The sequence below is a fragment of the Carcharodon carcharias genome, chromosome 1, assembly GCF_017639515.1.
Source record: "Carcharodon carcharias isolate sCarCar2 chromosome 1, sCarCar2.pri, whole genome shotgun sequence".
NCBI lineage: Eukaryota > Metazoa > Chordata > Chondrichthyes > Lamniformes > Lamnidae > Carcharodon > Carcharodon carcharias.
Window position 1 is genome coordinate 124963147 of NC_054467.1, and position 19443 is coordinate 124982589.

The window sequence follows — 19443 nt, forward strand, 5'->3', positions numbered from 1 at the left end:
GGTGTGTGCTTCTGCGCTTCTGGAGGGTGTGGGTGAGTGCTGTGATGGGTCTTCAACAGTGCTGTACTCGGGTCCCCCTTCAGAAGTGTCATCGGGGCTCGAGCTAAGGGCCTGGCTGGTTGAGGGCCTTGGGCGCTTGGCGGAGATGCCTATGAAAGAAAGTGGAGATAATTAGTGCATGGTAGGTGACTCTAAAACAGGACAATACACTCACAGTATCATTGTATGAGGGTTGAGCTGCTGCAAGATCCTCATGTGGGTGTTTGCCGCCGACCTCACTGTCACCACAGGCACAGTCCATGTCCTCTCCAGCCAGCTCGATGGCTCTGTTCTCAAAGGTAGTGAGGACCATGTGTTCCAGCGTTAAACCTCCTTCCAGGACCTCTCCCTGCGATTACGTGTGAGCTTATCCTGCATAAAGACAGATGGATAGTGTGAGCAGAGCACACACCAGGGCAGATGGTAAGGATGCCTGGCATGTGTGGGTGTTGAATAGAGCTGCGGACGAGATGAGGATGCGAACTGCAGAGGATGTGAAGCCAGATCGAAATCTGAAGGTGTGTGTGAGAGTGAGCGGTGATGTCCCTTGAGCTGGCAGTATGTGAGATCCCTGTGAATGTCTGATGGGCTTGAGTGTATGAGCTGAGAGTGATGAGATGATTGACTTACCCTGGTGGCACAGATGAGATCATTCATCCTCTTTCTGCGCTGACCTCTTCTGTGCTGCATTGGCACTGACACCGCTGCCACCACTGCCTCCCAAGCCGGCGTGGTGAGGTTGGTAGACCTCCTCCAGCCATCGTGGGAGTAGAGAACATTGTGGTGGGCTTCAACTGTATCCAGCAGGAGTTCCAGTGAGGTGTAACTGAATTTTGGAGTAGCATGCTTCTTCCCTCTGGGAGCAATGTCTTCCGTGGAGCAGACCTGGGCTTCAGACATTGAAAAAGTTGTGCATGGGTATCATTTAAATATAGTGCCTGGACTGAAGAGGCTGTGAGTTTAAGGCGGGGCGGGTGAATCAGAGGCCGCCTGCCACGATCTGGTGTGTTTCCCATGTGTGCATAATTAATGTGGCGGGAAGTGGATGATATGACGTGAAAACCTGCCATTGCAGCCGGCAGGTAAAGTGCTGTTTCACGCCTGCCATCTTTCTTAGTGCACCAAGGGGAAAACCTTGCCCTTGAGGTCAAACTTTAGGCTGACACTTTAGAGTTGTACTGATGGATGCTGCACTTTTGAACTGCAAGAACAACTTGCATTTATATTACACCTTTAATGCAGAAAAAAAACCCTAATGTGCTTCACAGGTGTAATCAGAAACGTATTGGATGGTGACCCAAAGAAAGGGAGGTGTATCAGGATGATAGACCAAAATCTTGATCGAAGAGATGCATTTTTAAAGAGACTTAAAGAAGGTGAGGAGAGAGAGGAACTTAGGCAGGAAATTGCAGATTGAGGGCTCAGGTGGCAAAAGTGCTTGAGTGTTGATGGTTAAGGTCAGCAGAGAAATATGATGTATTCCTCAACCTTGGCAAGCAGTGATTTGGTGAGCTACTTAATGGAGCTGCAGATAGGCAAATGTGACTAATGTAGTAGCCTTGAAGAAGCTAATAGATACTAATGAGTAATGTCAGAAGTGAGGATATTCACTGATGATTGCGCAATGTTCAGCACCGTTTGCGACTCCTCAGATACCGAAGCGGTCCATATCCAAATGCTGCAAGACCTGGACAATATCCAGGCTTGGGCTGACAAGTGGCAAGTAACATCGCGCCACAGAAGTGCCTGGCAATGACCATCTCCAACAAGAGGGAATCTAACCCCATTGCCCCTTGACACTCAATGACATTACCTTTGCCAATGTTCCCACTATCAACATCCTAGGGATTACCATTGACCAGAAACCTAACTGGACTAGCCATATGAATATTGTGGCTAAAGAGCAGGTCAGAGGCTAGGATTCCTACGACGGGTAACTCACCTCTGGACTCCCCAAAGCCTGTCCAGCATCTACAAGGTACAAGTCAGGAGGATACTCTCCTCTTGCCTGGATGAGTGCAGCTCCAACAACATTCAAGAAGCTTGACACTATCCAGGACAAAGCAGCCTGCTTGATTGGCATCCCTTCCACAAACATTCACTCCCCCAACCACCAACAAACAGTGGGAGTATTGTGTACCATGTACAAGATGCACTGCAGAAAGTCACCAAGGCTCCTTAGGCAGCACCTTCCAAAACCACAACCACTACCATCTAAAAGGACTATGGCAGCTGATACATAGGAACACCACCACCCAGAAGTTCCCCTCCAAGTCACTCACCATCCTGACTTGGAAATATGTCGCTGGACCTCCATCCCTAACAGCACTGTGGGTGCACCTACGCCATATGGACCGCAGTTGTTCAAGAAGGCAGCTCACAACCACCTTCTCAAGGGCAATTAGGGATGGCAATAAATGCTGATCTAGCCAGCGAAGCTTACAACCTGTAAATGAATTTTTTAAAAATGTGGTATATGAATTTCAGTGTCAGTTTGATGCTAGGTATGTAGGCCGTACATCCCAAATACTGGCGGATCGTATTAAACAACATGTCCCAGCCACTGTTTGCAATGGGCAAGATACAGACTGTACCCAACCAACCTGTGCTTGCAAAACTCAAAACATAGTGTCCAAAATGAGATGTGATTCTGCGATTGGACAATATTTGCGAAATAATCCTCAATGTCAGTCGGGCTTGCGTTGTGGTGCATTTGCATGTACTGGAAGCTACATATATTAATACACAGGGCCCTGTTCTTTGCAAACAGAAAGAGCATGTACACACGTTGCGCCTGTTTCAGCTAAACAAAATAAGTGACAGCCATTCCTTGGTTCATTCCCCAGGGCAATAGGGCCAATCAGAGTCAAGCTGCCTGGTTTAAATTTCAAACAATGCTTGGCAGTTAACTGTCAGTGACCATCAATTGGTGCATTCCCTATGACAACACCTATACCAATCAGAGTCTACTTGCCAACTAATCAGCACTGTCTCCTCATACTGTATAAATTTGCTGTTTCCTCTGACATTGGCATTTTCTTGCGAATTGTCCTGGTAAATGCAAGACGAAAAACTTCGACTAAAATGTTTCTTTTTTAAGCAATTTACAATTATTATTGGAGATTTTAAAGCATTTTTTACTTTTCCTTTCTGTCTCTTTTCTTGCTCTGCCTTCATGCTATCTTTATTTCCCTCTTTATTTTGCTTTTTGTACCTGATTTGACATTGAATTTATTATTCTAACTTCCTGGTTCAGAATCTGCATTGCCCACTAACAATTTTTAAATCTAGTTGTGGAGATATGCAGTTGCCCTGAAGACACAGATCCCAGATGCCTTGTAGAGGGCACCACATTATTTTACTCTCCTGCTGATAGCAACTTACCTTGCGAAGCCCCATAGAAAGTCTATACATAAAGGCAAGTTTAATTGCCGCTCACAGCAAAATCTTGCCCTTTGTTTTGGAAAAGTGTATATCAACATTCAGAGCCTTTGAAATGAGTCACTTATGGGATTAGTAAGCCAGACAAAGCAGTTTACATAATTTTCCTGCTGGTCTTAATTACATTCAGTGCAATTCTGGCTTAAATAATACAACTTTTGGGACAGCAGGTTTTTGCCTCATTATTGTCCTGTTATTTGCATGCATTCACAACTTTGGGCAATGGGTGTAACTTTTGTTGGCAGTCCCTTCCATTTGAATTTAACATGTATATTTGAATTGGTGTAACCCTGGTCTGTCTGATTCGCACCCCAAAAGTCACTCCTATGCATGAAACACAGTGGCGTCGTAGTAATAAGAATATAAGAACTTAAGAAATCAGAGCAAGAGTAGGCCATTCGGCTCCTCAAGCCTGCCCCGCCATTCAATAAGATCGTGGCTGATCTGCCCAAGGCCTCAACTCCTCTTTCGTGCCACCTACACCTAGCCCTCAATTCCCTGATATTTCAAAAATCTATCTACCTCTTTTTTAAATACTTTCAGTGATCTAGCCTCCACAACTCTCTGGGGTAGAGAATTCCAGACAATTACTAGTCTTTGAGAGGAGAAATTCTTTCGCATCTCAATTTTAAATGAGTGTCCCCTTATTCTGTAACTATGTCCCCCAGTTCGAGATTCCCCCAATAGTGGAAACATCTTCTCAACATCTACCCTGTCAAGCCCCCTGAGAATCTTGTACATTTTAATAAGATCACCCCTCATTCTTCTAAACTCTAATGAATAAAGGCCTAAGCTGTTTGGCCGTTCTTGATAAGCCAACCCCTTCAACCCAGGAATCAGCCTCGTGAATCTCTTTTGAACTGCCTCCAATGCCAGTGTATCGTTTCTTAAATACGGGGATCAAAATTGTACACAGTGTTCCAGGTGCAGCCTCACCAACACTCTGTACAGTTGTAACACGACTTCCCTATTTTTAAACTCCGACCCCCTAGCAATACAGGCCAAAATTCAATTTGCCTTCTTAATTACTTGCTGCACCTGCATGATAACTTTTTGTGTTTCATGTACAAGAACACCTGGATCCCTCTGTGCTGTACTTCTTTGGAGCCACTCTCCATTTAAATAATAGTCTATCTTTTGATTCTGCCAACCAAAGCGCATGATCTCATACTTTCCTACATTAAACTCCGTTTGCCAAGTTTTTGCCCACTCATTCCTCTTGCAGATTCCTTATGTCTCATCGCTACATGCCTTCCCACCTATTTATGTATTGTCAGCAAATTTGGATACGTTGCACTCTGCCCCCTCCTCCAAGTCATTAATATAAATAGTAAATAATTGAGGCCCTGGACTGATCCTTGTGGCAATCCACCAGTTACATCTTTCCAACCTGAAAAAGACTCATTAATCCCGACTCCCTCTCTTCTGTGTGTTAACCAATTCTCAATCCATGCTAATACATTCTCCCCAATACCGTGAGCTCCCATCTTGTGCAATAACCTTTTATGTGGCATCTTATCGAATGCCTTCTGGAAGTCCAAATATACTACATCTACTGGTTCCCCTTTATAAACTCTGCTTGTTATATCCTCAAAGAACTCGAGCAAATTTGTCATACATGATTTCCCTTTCACAAAACCATGATGGCTCTGATTGTGTTAAGCTTTTCCAAATGTCCTATTTCTTTCTTAATAATGGACTCTAGCATTTTCCCAACGACAGCCATGATGGCTCTGATTGTGTTAAGCTTTTCAAAATGTCCTATTTCTTCCTTAATAATGGACTCTAGCATTTTCCCAACGACAGATGTTAGATTGACTGGCCTATAGTTTCCTGCTTTTTATCCCCCTCCCTCCTTGAACAGGGAGGGGTGTCACATCAGCGGTTTTCCAATCCGCTGGGACCCTCCCAGGATCCAGTGAGTTCTGGAATATTTCAATCAATGCCTCCACTATCTCTGCAGCCACTTCCTTTAAAACCCTTGGACGCAGGCCATCAGGCCCTGGCGACTTGTCTGCTTTTAGTCCCATTAGTTTGTCAAATACTTTGCCCCTCGTGATAGAGACTGTTACAAGGTCTTTCCTTCCATTCACTCTTTGCTTATCTGATATCTTTGGGATGTTTATAGTCTCCTTCACCATGGAGACTGATGCAAAATATTGGTTTAAATTATCTGCCATTTCCCTGTTTCCCGTTATCAATTCTCCAGTTGCATCATCCAAGGGTATCATGCTCATTTTAGCCTCTCTATTTCTTATCATATACCCATAGAGGCTCTTGCTGTTTGTTTTATATCTCTTGCCGATTTACTTTCATAATCAATTTTCTCCCTCTTTATTAGCTTTTTAGTCATCTGCTGCTGGTTCCTAAAAAATACCCAATCCTCTGGCCTACCACTAGTTTTATCCGCTTTAATGTTAGTTGTTGATTGGATACTCTCCTTGACCACCTTTGCTAACCACGGGTGGTTCATCCTTCTCATTGAGTCCTTCTTTTTGACCGGGATAAATTTTTGCTGAGCGTTACAAAATATCTGCTTAAATGTTTGCTATGTCACTGGACTCGTGTTCCAGAGTCCAGGCTGATGCTCTGAGGGGTTCAAATCCCGTCATGGCAGCTGAGGGAATTTAAATTCATTTAATTAATAAACCTGGAATTAAAAGCTAATTGCAGTAATAGTGACCATGAAACCACAGTCGATTACTGTAAAAACCCATCTGATCGCTAATGCCCTTTGGAAGGAAACCTGGCCTAGATGTGACTCCAGACCCACAGCAATGTGGTTTGACTTTTTGCACATATGCAACAGTGTGTATTGCAACAATTCATTTCGGCTCCAGTGACACTTCCAAACCTGTGACCTCTACCACCTAGAACGACAGGGCAGCAGATAAATGGGAACACTTGTAAGTTCCCCCCCCACAAAGCAACATACCATCCTGACTTGAAACTGTATCACCGTTCCTTCATTGTCTCTAGGTCAAAATCCTGGAATTCACTTCCTAACAGCACTGTGGGTGTTCCTACACCACATGGACTGCAGAGGTTCAAGGAGGTGGCTCACCACCACCTTCTGAAGGCAATTAGGGACGGGCAAAAAATGCTGGCCTGGCCAGCGATGCCGACATCCCATGAAAGAATAAAACAAAATTGCCCCAAATATATTGTAGAATTGGTAGCCCTGTATTTTTACATTTAAGTGTACCTATGTTTAATTTGCAGACATTAGTTTTAATTGCTTCACCTTTGGTAGCCATGCCTTCAGCTGCCTTGCCCCTAAGCTCTTAAATTCTCTCCCTAAACCTCTTCACCTCTCCACCTATCTTCATCTAAGATGTTCCTTAAAATTTACCTCTTTGACCAAGTTTTTGTTGTAGTAGCTGCTCCTATGTCTCAGTGCCAAATTTTGTTTGTCAACGCTCCTGTGAAATGTCTTTAGCACTTTATAGGAACTATATAATTACAAGTTGTTGTGAGCCCATTAGACCCAGTAACTGCACCAAACCAGTTTCTTTACAATACCAGTATTCGTTGTAGGGAGAAACACCATGAAAATTGCAGATAAATTATTCATAATTCTTTGAAACAAGAAGGTAGAGGTTAGGAGAAGATTTTTTATACAGTGTTTGCCCTTTCAGAAATGGTCATAGAAGCCAAACTTGTAATAGCTTTCTTAAAAAAAAAGTTGATTGTTGTTAGAAAAAGTCAAATGTAACATGGAACACAGAGGCGGGGTGTTGGCGGGGAACGACAACAGAATGGGATTGCTCTCTCCGAGAGTCAGCACAGGTGCATTGGACCAATTGACCACCTTCTGTCCAGTGTAAAATTCTATGACTGTATGATGATGCTTAAGTTTTAAAAAATATTTTCCAGTTAAATTTGCTAAATGCCAATTTATAGCACATAACAGTGGAGCTGGAGCTTAACATTGCATTTGTCACGTTGGATATTCTGAATGTTATTCGTAACCATGAAAGAGTCAAAGTGAAAAATGCGGTATGCTGTATATTAAGGAGAGGGGCACTTTTTTCCTCCAAGTCTCGTGGTTATACTTTCTTAACCATGACCGAGCTACAAATAGAAGGACTGTCTGGTTTGTTAACTTATATTTTGCATCAAACTTTTTCACACTCTGTCTCTGTCTTCTTTGCAGACCTGCCTTCATAAATCAGAGGTTCGGATTGAATCTTTGAAGGAGGACCTGAAGGACTTCTTGCGAAAATCAGGTTAAAAAAATTCCACCTTCGCTTTTTGCCTTGCAAATCAAAACTCGCATTAAAGCCTAAACCGATATTTAATAAAATAAGAGTAGAAAAAAATAACATTATAAAGGAAATGTAATTACTGAACTTTATATGGACCTTGTGGTATATAGTTTGTAGTGCTTAACATTATAAGTATAGATGATAGTTTTGAAGTTGCATGTAGGGTTTTGCTGCTGTTCTTCATATTATTAACTGTATTGTTGTAATTTTTGATAAGCCACCCTGCTGGTACAGTACTGCCATTTTCTTTGAAGTCTAGGTAGGCTCTGAAATATGCCTCAAAATTTACAAAAGTATGTCCTCTCCTCTTAATTCTCAGTCTCTTGGTTCCACTGCAATGTTGTGTTATAATGTTGTGGAGTTATAAAAAATTCTGCTTTGTATTCTTGTCTTCCTCAGTTTGTAAAGGGACCACTCAAGATGATGAGATATTTTTCTAGAGTTTATCAAACCATTTATAAAATACAAATCATATACCTAGGCCTGTATTTCTGTCTCAGGCTCACGAACCGCAAGTTAGACCCTTTTGCAATTTCTGAAGCAGGAGCCCGCCTTCCAACCCAATTCCTGCCATACTTTTGTCTCTGAGAGATGTGGGGAGATGGTTTGGGTTTTGCGAGCTGTCAAGCAGTGCAGGAGGAATGTGGGTGCAGAGGCAGGCTGGTTAGAAGGCCCGCCTTGGTCCTTGGGGACAGCAGTTCCACTCTCAACTTCATTATTATGCCCTCTAAACCTCACCCCTTAGTCCCTCACACCCTCATGCCCACTCCATGCCACCTCATACTCCCAGTGCCCTCAAAGCCCCCTTATATACCCATGCCTCCTATTTATCCACCGAAGCACTGAGCCAGTAACCACTATGGGCAGAACTCAGGCTGCTTTGAAGTGAGTATAAGTAAATTTCTAACAATCTCATAAAGCTGTCATTCAACGTACTTCATACTGAAAAAAACTTTTAATTCGTAAATCCGTTCAGAAAAAATATAGATCTGCTCAAGTTGTCAGTCTTTTGTAAAACCAAATATCTATTTCACTTACCGCATCAAAGACAGATTATCCTTTAGTAACTTCTTAAAACTGTCAATCTGTAAACATAGCCCGTTGCTGAGATAAGTGTTCATTAGCTTTTGAAACACAATCAAGCATTCATAATAGGCTCAGCTGTCAAATAAACCTTGGGAAATGTAAACAATGAAGTCCATTGATTTGGAAACTAGATGGCCTTTTTCCCCCTAAGCCTATACTACTAGATACCTTGTCAATCAAAGTAGACCCAAGAGCAGGTAGCTGTTTTTTCTCTAGTTAAAAGCTGCACTAGGTTTTTAGTCAATTTAAAAGGCGTCTGGGCATTTATATCATTTCAGATTGTTACATGAGAGATCTCAAGCAGTTTTGTTTGTGTAGGCGCACGTTTCCTAATGAGAAAGGTACTCTAATGCATCTCAAAGCTAAACAATGCTCGCCAACGTAATGGACAACTTATCTTTTCAGGAAACAGTCCTATGATGAATCACTACAGTTAAGACACATCTACATTACAATATATCATCTAATAGTGACATTTGAGAGGATCAAAAAATTTAGCTGTCAAAGCGTTCCTGATTCCTCAGCAGACTTCTCTCCAGCAGTCACAAACTCTCCAACAAGGCAGGTTTTTTTGGGTTTCCAAAACCTGTGCCAGCACATGAAAATAGTGGGAGTGGAGTGCGTGGGGGGTGCAGGAAGTGGTTTGGGGTGTTCGAAATTCAAATTTCCTATGGGGCTCACAGGAGGGCGTTTTTCACAATGGCAACCTCAACCTCAGAAGACTTGTGTCACAATCCAAGGCCCTCTGATTAAAATTGCCACATAAAACTACTGCAGAGACAGAAAGGCACTGCAAATTTGAAATCAATGCAAACATTTCTAAGCTTTTCTCATTTCCCACCCCATTCCTGGATCCACCACCAGTAAGAAATCCGGCCCCTTGTGTTTTAAGTTATATAATTTCAAAAATGTAATGCTTCAAGTCATCACATAAATCTTGGACAAGCTGACAATAGACATAAAGTATTCATTTGCTGTATAATGAATCTTTTCTTTTAAAATTATCGATGGAAAGACTTAAGCAGCTGACCTACTCCACTGCGTTGAGCTTTGGTTGAGGCCACTGCCACCAATAATAGGACAGAAGAAGATGGAGAAGAATGTACAAAAGGTCAAAGTTGGAGGAATGAAGATTCAGTTGTCGGACTTGAAGGGGTTACAGAAAGTGAGGGGCTAGGCTCCAAAAGGATTTAAACATGAGGATGGGAATTTTAAATTTGAGGCATTGAAGCCAGGAACCCAGATAAGCAAGGGTAATTGGTGAGATGTACAATGCGCTAGATTTTATGCTCCCCCACATACAGGATTAGAAGGTGGCGAGCTGGTTAAATCCAGTGGGCAGCCTCCCCGCCACCTCCTTGCCCGTTCCTGCCCCATTGCAGTTAGACCAGTGGCAGGGGTGCTTCAGGTGGCCTGCCCAGCAGTGGGCCATTTGAGGCGCTTAAGTGGGAAATTGATGCCCACTTAAGGGAATCATTTTGCTACTGCCGGGATAGAACCTGCAGCAGGAGAAGCCCAAACCAAACAGCCAGCTCGGCAGGTTTCCTTGTGTGGGTTGGTGGTGGTTGGAGGTGGATTCCATCTTGACAAGCACCCTAGGTCCATCGCACCTACCCACCACCCCCCCTTCCCCACCCCCCCCAACCCCAACCCCGAGGTTGCTCCTGCCTCTCTGCCGATGTCCTCTCAAAATTCAGCTGCTCACCTCTCTCACCCCTCTCACCAGGGCCTGCTAGCTTGGCACCTGGTGAGAACCCCAAAAATATACACAAATCTGATTCAACGCTGTATGCCCATCCCGAAGTGCTGGCGAGCTGATGACCTCCGATTGGCAAGTGTCTAAGGTGTCTAAGGTCTTGCCTCCAGCCTAGTGGCTGCGGGGTGGCATGGGGTTCCCCTCTGCGGGTTCATCCCCCCCCCCCACCCTTCCAACTTTTTACTTGGTGTGGGAACCTGGTGCCTTTGTGCAATTCAGCTCATTATGAAAGTGGGGTATGAGCCACAAAGTTTTGGATAAGCTGAATTTATTAAGCGTGGAGGATGGTAGGTTAACCAGTTAAATTTGGAGATGATTGGCTAAGTTGCGACAGTGGTGGTGTTTTTACGAAAGTGGAAGTAGGTGATCTTTTTAATAGAAAGACAGCTTGGGGATAGATAGGAAGCTAAGGTTACGAACTGTCTGGTTCAGTGTGAGACAGTACCAGGGAGGGGGGTGGATTTGGTGGTGAGGATACTTAGCTGTGATAGGGCCAAAGACAATGGGCTAAATTTTTGCCCCCCCCCCCCACCCCGGGCTGGATGTGGAGGGAGGCTGGGGGTAAAAATAGCCCCCTTGGCCAGGGTGGCAATTCCCCGGCTCCATCCTACCTCTGGGCCATTTTTGTGGTGGGTAACCATCCGGCTTTAAAAGAACCACTTGTGTCCAATTAAAGGAGACTGTCTAGAATTTTTAGTTGGCCTCCAGGTTCCCGCAGGCAGAGGGAGCAGTTTAAGTGTGTCTGGTGATGGCCTAGAGCCTCACTTGTCTGCCTGGGTGGAGAAGCAGCCTCAGGACCCTGTAGATGGTTTCCACCAAATTAAAATGGTGCCTGACTGCAAAAAACAATTTTTAATGTAGATTTGAAAAAATTGAAGAGAGGGCATCTCCATCTTGAAGCACTTGTTCTCTTTCTTGCCATCCATCATAGCCTGCTGCACTTTTCAGGCTGTAGTGCCTCTGGCCTTCCAGCTTTGAGAGCCTGCTCACCATCTTTAATTGGACGGCAAGCTTGTCTCCAGGCTGGTTAAGGGGCGCTGCCATGAAAATCACAATGAGTGACTGCTTTTTCCGGAGGTTAGAGTTCAGTACCTGGAAACAGTCCTGACCTCTATGGCAAAGGATCTCTCTTCCTTCCCGTACATCATTACCTCTGGAGTCCCTCACAAATATACTCCTGGCCCCCTCCTCTTCCTCATTTACACGCTACCCTTTGGCAACACAATCTGCAGAAACCAGATTTGCTTCCATCTGTATGCTGATGAAGTCTGGCTCTTCTTCCCTATTATCTCTGTCAACTCCTCCATTGCTTTTGTTCATGCTTCTCAACCTTTTAAACGAGTGGGCCTTTAACTTAGCGGTTGGATTCCCACTCCTGAGTTAGAAGACCCTGACAACTTTCGGTGAGTGGATCTCCAGGTTCTGAATTGGGTTAATACCCAGTGGGAAACTTGTGTTCTTCCACTACTTCACGTTATTCAGGTACTAAAACAACCGTCACCTTTTAAATACTGAAACACTTTTTAAAAGAAAAAGTTCATTTCTTTGAGTTTCCTTTTGTAACTTTAATTTTCCTTTTGTAACTTTTGAGACTTTATTCTTAGAGCCTAGTAGTTCTTATCTGGATTTTCCATGTATTAATATCCTTTTGAAGGTAGAAAGGGAAAACTTGTTACTTCTAAATTATTTCAGATTGGTTTTACCAACACATTTTGTTTGTTTTACAGGTTGGGAAAAGAAGTTGCAGAATGCTGTCTACCGTGAGCTCAATGTGTAGGTGTTTTAAAGATGTGCATTTCTATAACAAGTGTGGGAAAGCTTTGCATATGTAAGCTTTCCTCCTTTTATTCTTGTATGCTTTAGATGTTTTGCAAAAAAATTTTGAACAAAAATAACACTTTTAAATTTCTAGTTTGTGGGTTTAATTTTCAATTTGCAGTGCAGCCCTGGTATCCATGGTCAAAAGAGCAGGTGGGAATCAGCTCCAAAGTTTACAAAGCACTACATTTGAGATGGGAGATGTGTGCAACTAACCTTGGCATGACATGTTATTGATATTTTATCTTTCCCTTCAAGGAGGCCCCTGGTGTTGATTCAACATTGCACCTCAGCAAAGTATTTGAAAACTGAGACTCAGCTGAGTGGCAAATCCAGCCTTTTTTTAAAAAAAAAACTCTGCTGGTGTATGTTTGGATTGTTCTACAGTGCTGTTAAAATGAATAAACTTATAACTAAAATATTACAGAAACACCTGGAACTATTTCAAATAATATTTTTGCATAATAAATTATGGCAATGAAATTAATTGCTTTTTGTAGCATTAGAAACGATAGCAATTCTGGATTAAGTATCTTCTGCACACTGCAGTATAGCCTAAATTTGATTTGTTCTAAACAAACCCTGCTTGTACGCACATGATGATGTTGGTAGCAGTGCAATTAGGAGATGCAACACATGGTCTCAAACCCCTGTGTGATATAAAGTCTGGATCTGTGGTATTTTGCCAATTTTTTGTTGTTTTTCCAAGCAATTTGAAACATCTGTACTGTTGGTTAGTTAGTCTAAATTGCAGATGACACAAAACTTGGAAATGTTGTGAACCATGAGGAGGATACTAATAGACTTCAAGAGGACATAGATAGGCTGGTGGAATGGGTGGACACATGGCAGATGAATTTTAGTGTAGAGAAATGTGAAGTGATACATTTTGGTAGGAAGAATCAAGAAAGGCAATATAAAATAAAGGGCATAATTCTAAAGGGAAATTAAGAACAGAGAGACCTGGGGAGGGCCTATTTGCAGAAATCATTGAAGATGACAGGGCAAGCTGAGAAAGTAATCAAAAAGGCATACAAGATCTTGGGCTTTATAAATACAGCCAGAGTACAAAAACAAGGAAGTTATGATGAACCTTATTGAAAAAACTAGTTTGGCTTGAACTGAAGTTTTGTGTGCAATTCTGGACACCGCATTTCATGAAGAATGTGAAGGCTTTAGAGAGGTGCAGAAAAGGTTTATGAAAACACTACCAGGATGAGGGACTTTAGTTATCTGGATAGATTGTAGAAACTGTGGTTGCTCTCCTTACAGAAGAGAAGATTGAGAGGTATTGAACATCATGAGGAAAAGATTAAAACATGGATTATTTGGAAAGATCACAACATATTCACCTAGCATTACTGTTTAGATAGACTTACTGCACATGATGTCATCTTTGACAGGCCTGTTCTGGTGGCTGGTGTTACAGATCACCTGGATTGGTGTTCAGCCCCATAATTTTATTATTGTACATTATTCTCCTACAGTGTGAAAAGCTGCTTAATGAAGAAGAAAAACAGATTACCTGTTTTGTAGGGCTTTCATACTTCTTGCAACTTCCACACACAATCTTACTTATCTATCCCATTCGACCCTGAAGCTGTATAAAGTTTGGGATTAAAGGATTGATAGCTTTCAGTCAAAACAAGCTGGCGTAGTGATACAACTTCTAGAACTTTATACAACATAGGTACAGATCATATTCAACATCACCCATTTGCAATATCATGGGTTAAAATTTGCTGTGCATGCTAAACATGTGGTTTCACAAAATCAACAGATTTTACTCCTGTGGTGTATAGAGGATGCACACCATTTGAAGAATGGTACAAGGTAGTCAAAATTTGAATATTTACTTTGTAGCTTTCTACTGTTTTGGCCTTTTAACCTATTCCACTTCTTTATGAAATTCTCTGCCATTGACAGTTTTATGCAATTTTTGTTAGCCTGTATCCTAAATTGAAACATTTTAGGGGATTATTTACAAAAATGTAATTTGAACTTTTGCTTTTAATTAATTTTTCTGTCTACTTAAGTTATTTTCTTCGTTAGGGCTAAGTACAGTGTCATTTTCATGTAGCTGACAATATAGCTATTGAACCGATCACAAATCAAGGCTGAACAGCATGTCTGGTTTTATTCATTGCTCCCTTCTTCATCAGCTTTTTGGAGGCAACTTTCCCTTGATTGGTTGGCTGAGATAGAAACTTGCAACATGTTGACTAATAAGGTTGAAGATAGTCGAGCGTAGAGTGACATTGTGATAATGCATGGATTTGTAGCAGTATTCTCCATAGCCATCTCTATTTATTGTTTTAATTATGTTTGTAAATCCTGAGACTGTCATTGCTTAATTGCTTCAATTGATGAGACTGACTCTCACCCTAAATGCAAATCTTTTCCATGTGCAGCCTTCCCCAACCTGGTCATCCAGCTGCCCCACCTGAGCACACCAAGGAGGGATTGATGTACATGAGACGTGCACAGGTTGGTACAAACTAGGTAGTTGTTATTTGACATCAGCTTAGTGCACTATCTTCTAGGTTTTACTATACTCTAGAAATTAATTAAGGTGGATAACTTCAAAATTGTAAAGATTTTCTAAGCTACCAATTTAGAAATGAGCATACTTAATAAAAAAAACCTGTCTTCTATGCTCAGGGACCACCTGAGCATACTTACACATTTTTCACCACTGTACACCCAAACCAATTTTACTTGTACTTTGCCATGCCGTTTTGCATCAGATTGAAATTCAGCATATGAAAGCGTCTGTTTTTCCCCATATGTTTAGTGCGGTTTGTTCATCATAAAGCAAGGCATTTTCTTGTGTGACTCCCTCAAAGATGGTAACATTTAAAAAAAAAATCCTAGCCATGACAACAGTTTGTTACTCCAAAAATTATACATTTTGATACTTCTGAAAGCAGAGGATAGAGTAATACTCATTGCATTAACATGTGATGATTCTAAAACCATGTTCGCTGACTTTGCTCTTTTCCTGCCTAGTTTCTACCCATCTACTATTATGACACAGCTGATGGTGAATGCTGAGTTGTTCAAATCCCTGAAGGAAACTTGAAACAGCTGTCTTAACTAATTTTTGCAATTTGTATGTTTCGAGATGCAGGCTTTGAATTCATTTTTAATAAGACCACCGAGTCTCAAGAGGTTTTTATAAAACTAAATTAAACATTTATTAATTAAAAGGTTGTAAGCACATACAGATGTCTACAAATTACTGCGATAATAACTTCTTAAAAAAAATCCCCAAATTAATCTGACTCTCAGTTACACCTCTATTAAGGCAACATAGATTTAAACAGATCCCTGGCAAAGCACACTCTGGACAGCCGCATTTAAAATGCGTTTCTTTCAGCTCTGAGTCCTTGCAGACAGCCTCTTGAGGCTTACAGGTTGTAAGCTTTAGATCTTAGAATCCCTCTTCCTTTACCAACAACCTTCCCTTCCTTTATACATATTTTCCCCTTTGAATGCAAATTCTCATTGTATCACTAGGTTTTTTGAACCTTATCTCTTCTAACAATAAAACCCTTTCATAACACCAATTTTTTTAGTAAGGTTTGGAAAAAGTGAACACATTGTTTGGCTTCTGGCTAGGTGTAATATATCACTCATTCTTTTGAATGGTTTATTTAAAAAAAACAAATTGCCCCCTTTACACTTCACCTTGTAACTTCCATATGTTTAGCTAATTAACATTTCAAACCTACTTCTCTTCTGTACATCAAAGCCTTTAGACCATCTGGCTTTAATCCAATTAAGGCACAGACATACACACACGCATAGACACAGACACCACTAGAAATCTATTTTAAAATAATTTCCAATAACATTATAGACATTATTTTATCTTCTGGACACTACACTATTCTTTGTTGTTTGTTCCTCTTGGTTTTCTATGTACCTTATCTCTTCTCTTTGTTGCTATGTCCTGGTGCCCTTGCCATGTGAAATTAGGTAAGCAGTCCCCAGTCCCCCCATAGTGCTCATTAATGTCCCTATGAGGACATTGGTTCCAGTCCAGATCAGGTGCAGCCCATCTGGCTTGTACAGGTCGCTCCTGCCCCAGAACTGGCTCCAGTGTCCAAGGAATCTGAAGCTCTATCTTCTGCACCACTTCTCTAGCCGCACATTCATCTGTGCTAATCCATGTTTCTGTGCTTACTAGCATGTGACACTATGAATAGGCCAGAGATTACCACCTTTAAGACTGTTCCTTAACCTTTTTCCTAGCACCCAACATGCTGTCGATAGGACTTCAACCGTTTTCCTACCTGTGTCATTGATTTCAACATGGCCCATGACTTTTGGCTTTTCCCTTCCTCCTTGCAGGATGTCCTGTACCTGTTCAGTGATATCCTTTACCTTGTCACCAGATAGGCACACATCATTTGTGACTCAGGTCTGTGGCTGCAGAAACAAATGTCTATACTCCTGACTGTTGAATCCCCTATTACAACAACATTTCACACTGTTTTATACCCCACAGTGTGGCTTGGTCTCCCATGATAGTGTGGATTTGCTTTTGACTGCAGTCCCCTAAGGCGTCAACACCCTCACTGATATTCAACACTGAATATCCTTGGGTTGCAAGTGCTGCACTCCTGGGCGGTTCTTGCAGTGTCTGCCTGGAGGTCCCCCCTCTCCAGAACTCTGTAGCTGCAGGGTGACCACTTCCCAAAATGTGCTATCCATGAAACGGTCAGCTTCTTGTAAACTTTCCTACTTTTATATTCCAATCCTTTTGCAATAAACAGCAGCATTCAATTTGCCTTCCAGATCATTTTCTGTACCTGCATACTAATTTATTGAGATTCATGCACTAGGACACCTAGATCCCTCTGTACACCTGGATCCCTCTGTACACCGAGTTCTGCAATCTCTCTCCCTTTAAATCGTATACTCCTTTTCTATTCTCCCTGCCAAAGTGGACAAGTTCAGATTTTCCCACATTATACTCCATATGTCAATTTTTGCCCACTCACTTAACCGATCTGTATCCTTTTGCAGATTCTGTACCTCCCCTTGACAGCTTACTTTCTTCCCTGTCTTGGAGTCATTGACAAATTTAGCAACTATACATTCGGTCCCTTCATCCAAATGATTGATATAAATTGCAAATAGTTGAGGCCCCAGCCCCGATCCTTGTGGCACTCCACTTGTTACAGCATAACAGAACATATCCATTTATCCCTGCTCTCTGCTTCTTGGTAGCACTCACTGTACCTCCCAAAGTTGTCCTTTTTGTTAAAAAAAATCTCTGATCATGAGTATTGCAGGTATGGCCAGCATTTGTTTTCCATTCCTAATTTCACTGAGAAGGTGTGATTGATCTTTTTGATTTGCTGCATTGTAGCAGTTTTATACAACTGAGTGGCTTGCTAAGGCAGTTTAGTGTTATTCAAGTTGGCGTGGGACTGGAGTCACATACAGTTCAGACTGGGTTAAATCAGCAGATTTCCTTCCCTAAAGGACATTGAAAAAATAAACTACATTTATGTGATGACTTTCACAATCTCAGGACATCCAAAGTGCTTCATAGCCAATGAGGTATCATTTGAAGTGTAGTCACTATTGTAATGTAGGGAATTGTAACAGACAACTTGTGTATAGCAAGGCCCCCCTAAGCAGCAATAAGGTAATTGACCAGCAAAACTGTTTTAGCTGAGTTGGCGAGAGAGAAATGTTGGCTAAAGCAGCATATCCTCAATACTGCTCTTAAGTCTGTGGAGTGAGGCTTGAACGCACAACTTACTGACTCAGACAAGAGTGCTATCACTATTAGTAAACGTTTGATTTTTTATGACAATCAGAGTTTTATGATTGCTTTTATTGAAACCAACTTTTTATTTCTGGATTAAAAAAACATAATTGGATTTTTCCCAGATAGACGTTGAGTACTTTTGAAGATGGGCATTGTATAATGAAATCAATGAAAGAGGGCTTAGGAGTGAAAATTAAGCAAACAGGAAATGAGAGGGGAGCAGGAGGTTTCATGGCCATGATGTGTTTGGTGAGGCCTGTAAAGGAGATGAATGAGAACTGAAGTATGGAGGGGCTTAAATGCAAGGAGTGAGAAGACCTCTGGTTGCCATGGAGAGGCAAGAGAACTAAGCAGATTGCTCCAGTTTTAATACAGAAATCCACCAGTTACTCTCTACCTTATCCAGATAAGGATGACATGGAAGGAGATCAAGGGGAGTAGTTGATGAAGAGAGTTGGAGTTGTTCATGCTATCTGGGATGATTTTGGAGCCCAGTGTAAAAGTAGACAGCTATTATACAAAAATGCAGCATTCACAGTTAACTTAAAAAGCATTCGATTCCTTGGAACTATTATTTGGGATCCATTTAGAAGAAAGTTACATACATAAATGGTGTGCAGTTTCAGTTTAAAAAAAAGCCTTGAAGTGCCAACTCTGAGATGGAGGTACTCAAAACAAAGCGAGAAAAAGATTGCCTCATTTTTTGATTGATGAGCAATGAGTTATGTCTTTATAAAAGAGCAGGAAGCTTTTCTTTAACAATTACCATTGTAACACTGATGCTATGTTGCTGAATTGTTTTGAAGATTAGTTTAATAGCTATACAACCCAATTATAGTAAAATATTTGTTAGTTGACATGCTCTGGGAATGGGTGGCGCTGTTTAATCAAAATGCCGGTTAATGGAGCGTTACATTACTCTGAACACAGAAAAGTGGTGATCTGTCTTTGAGAGGTTGAGAGGAGAGGGGAAGCAGCTGGGCCGTCAAGGGCCCTAGCAAAACAGGGCATCACAGTAAAGTCACAACTGAAGTCCAAGCTGACACCACAACTGATACCATAACCTTCAGACTGGCTTTTAAAACAAAATTGATCTGTCAGTTTTACTGACAGTTGCTCTTAGTGGTAACTGCTGCTTCCAGTTTTCAGGCAGCTTTGTTGGTTTCTGGCCAGCTTTTAAAAAAAATCAGAACCAAACAGATCACCACCATGACTGTAGACCAAGCTGACAGCACAAATGAAGACCT

The 19443-nt window shown here is 41.7% G+C and overlaps 1 protein-coding gene across 1 annotated transcript in view; it reads left to right on the forward strand.

Moving 5' to 3' along the window:
• tbc1d19 (TBC1 domain family, member 19) overlaps window positions 1–19443 on the forward strand; it is a 168076-nt gene that overhangs the window by 15571 nt on the left and 133062 nt on the right. The window contains exons 2-4 of the mRNA XM_041182732.1: window positions 7637–7709; window positions 12318–12363; window positions 14820–14895. Of these exons, the coding sequence (XP_041038666.1) occupies window positions 7637–7709; window positions 12318–12363; window positions 14820–14895 (195 nt within the window). The remainder of the gene's footprint in view (window positions 1–7636; window positions 7710–12317; window positions 12364–14819; window positions 14896–19443) is intronic.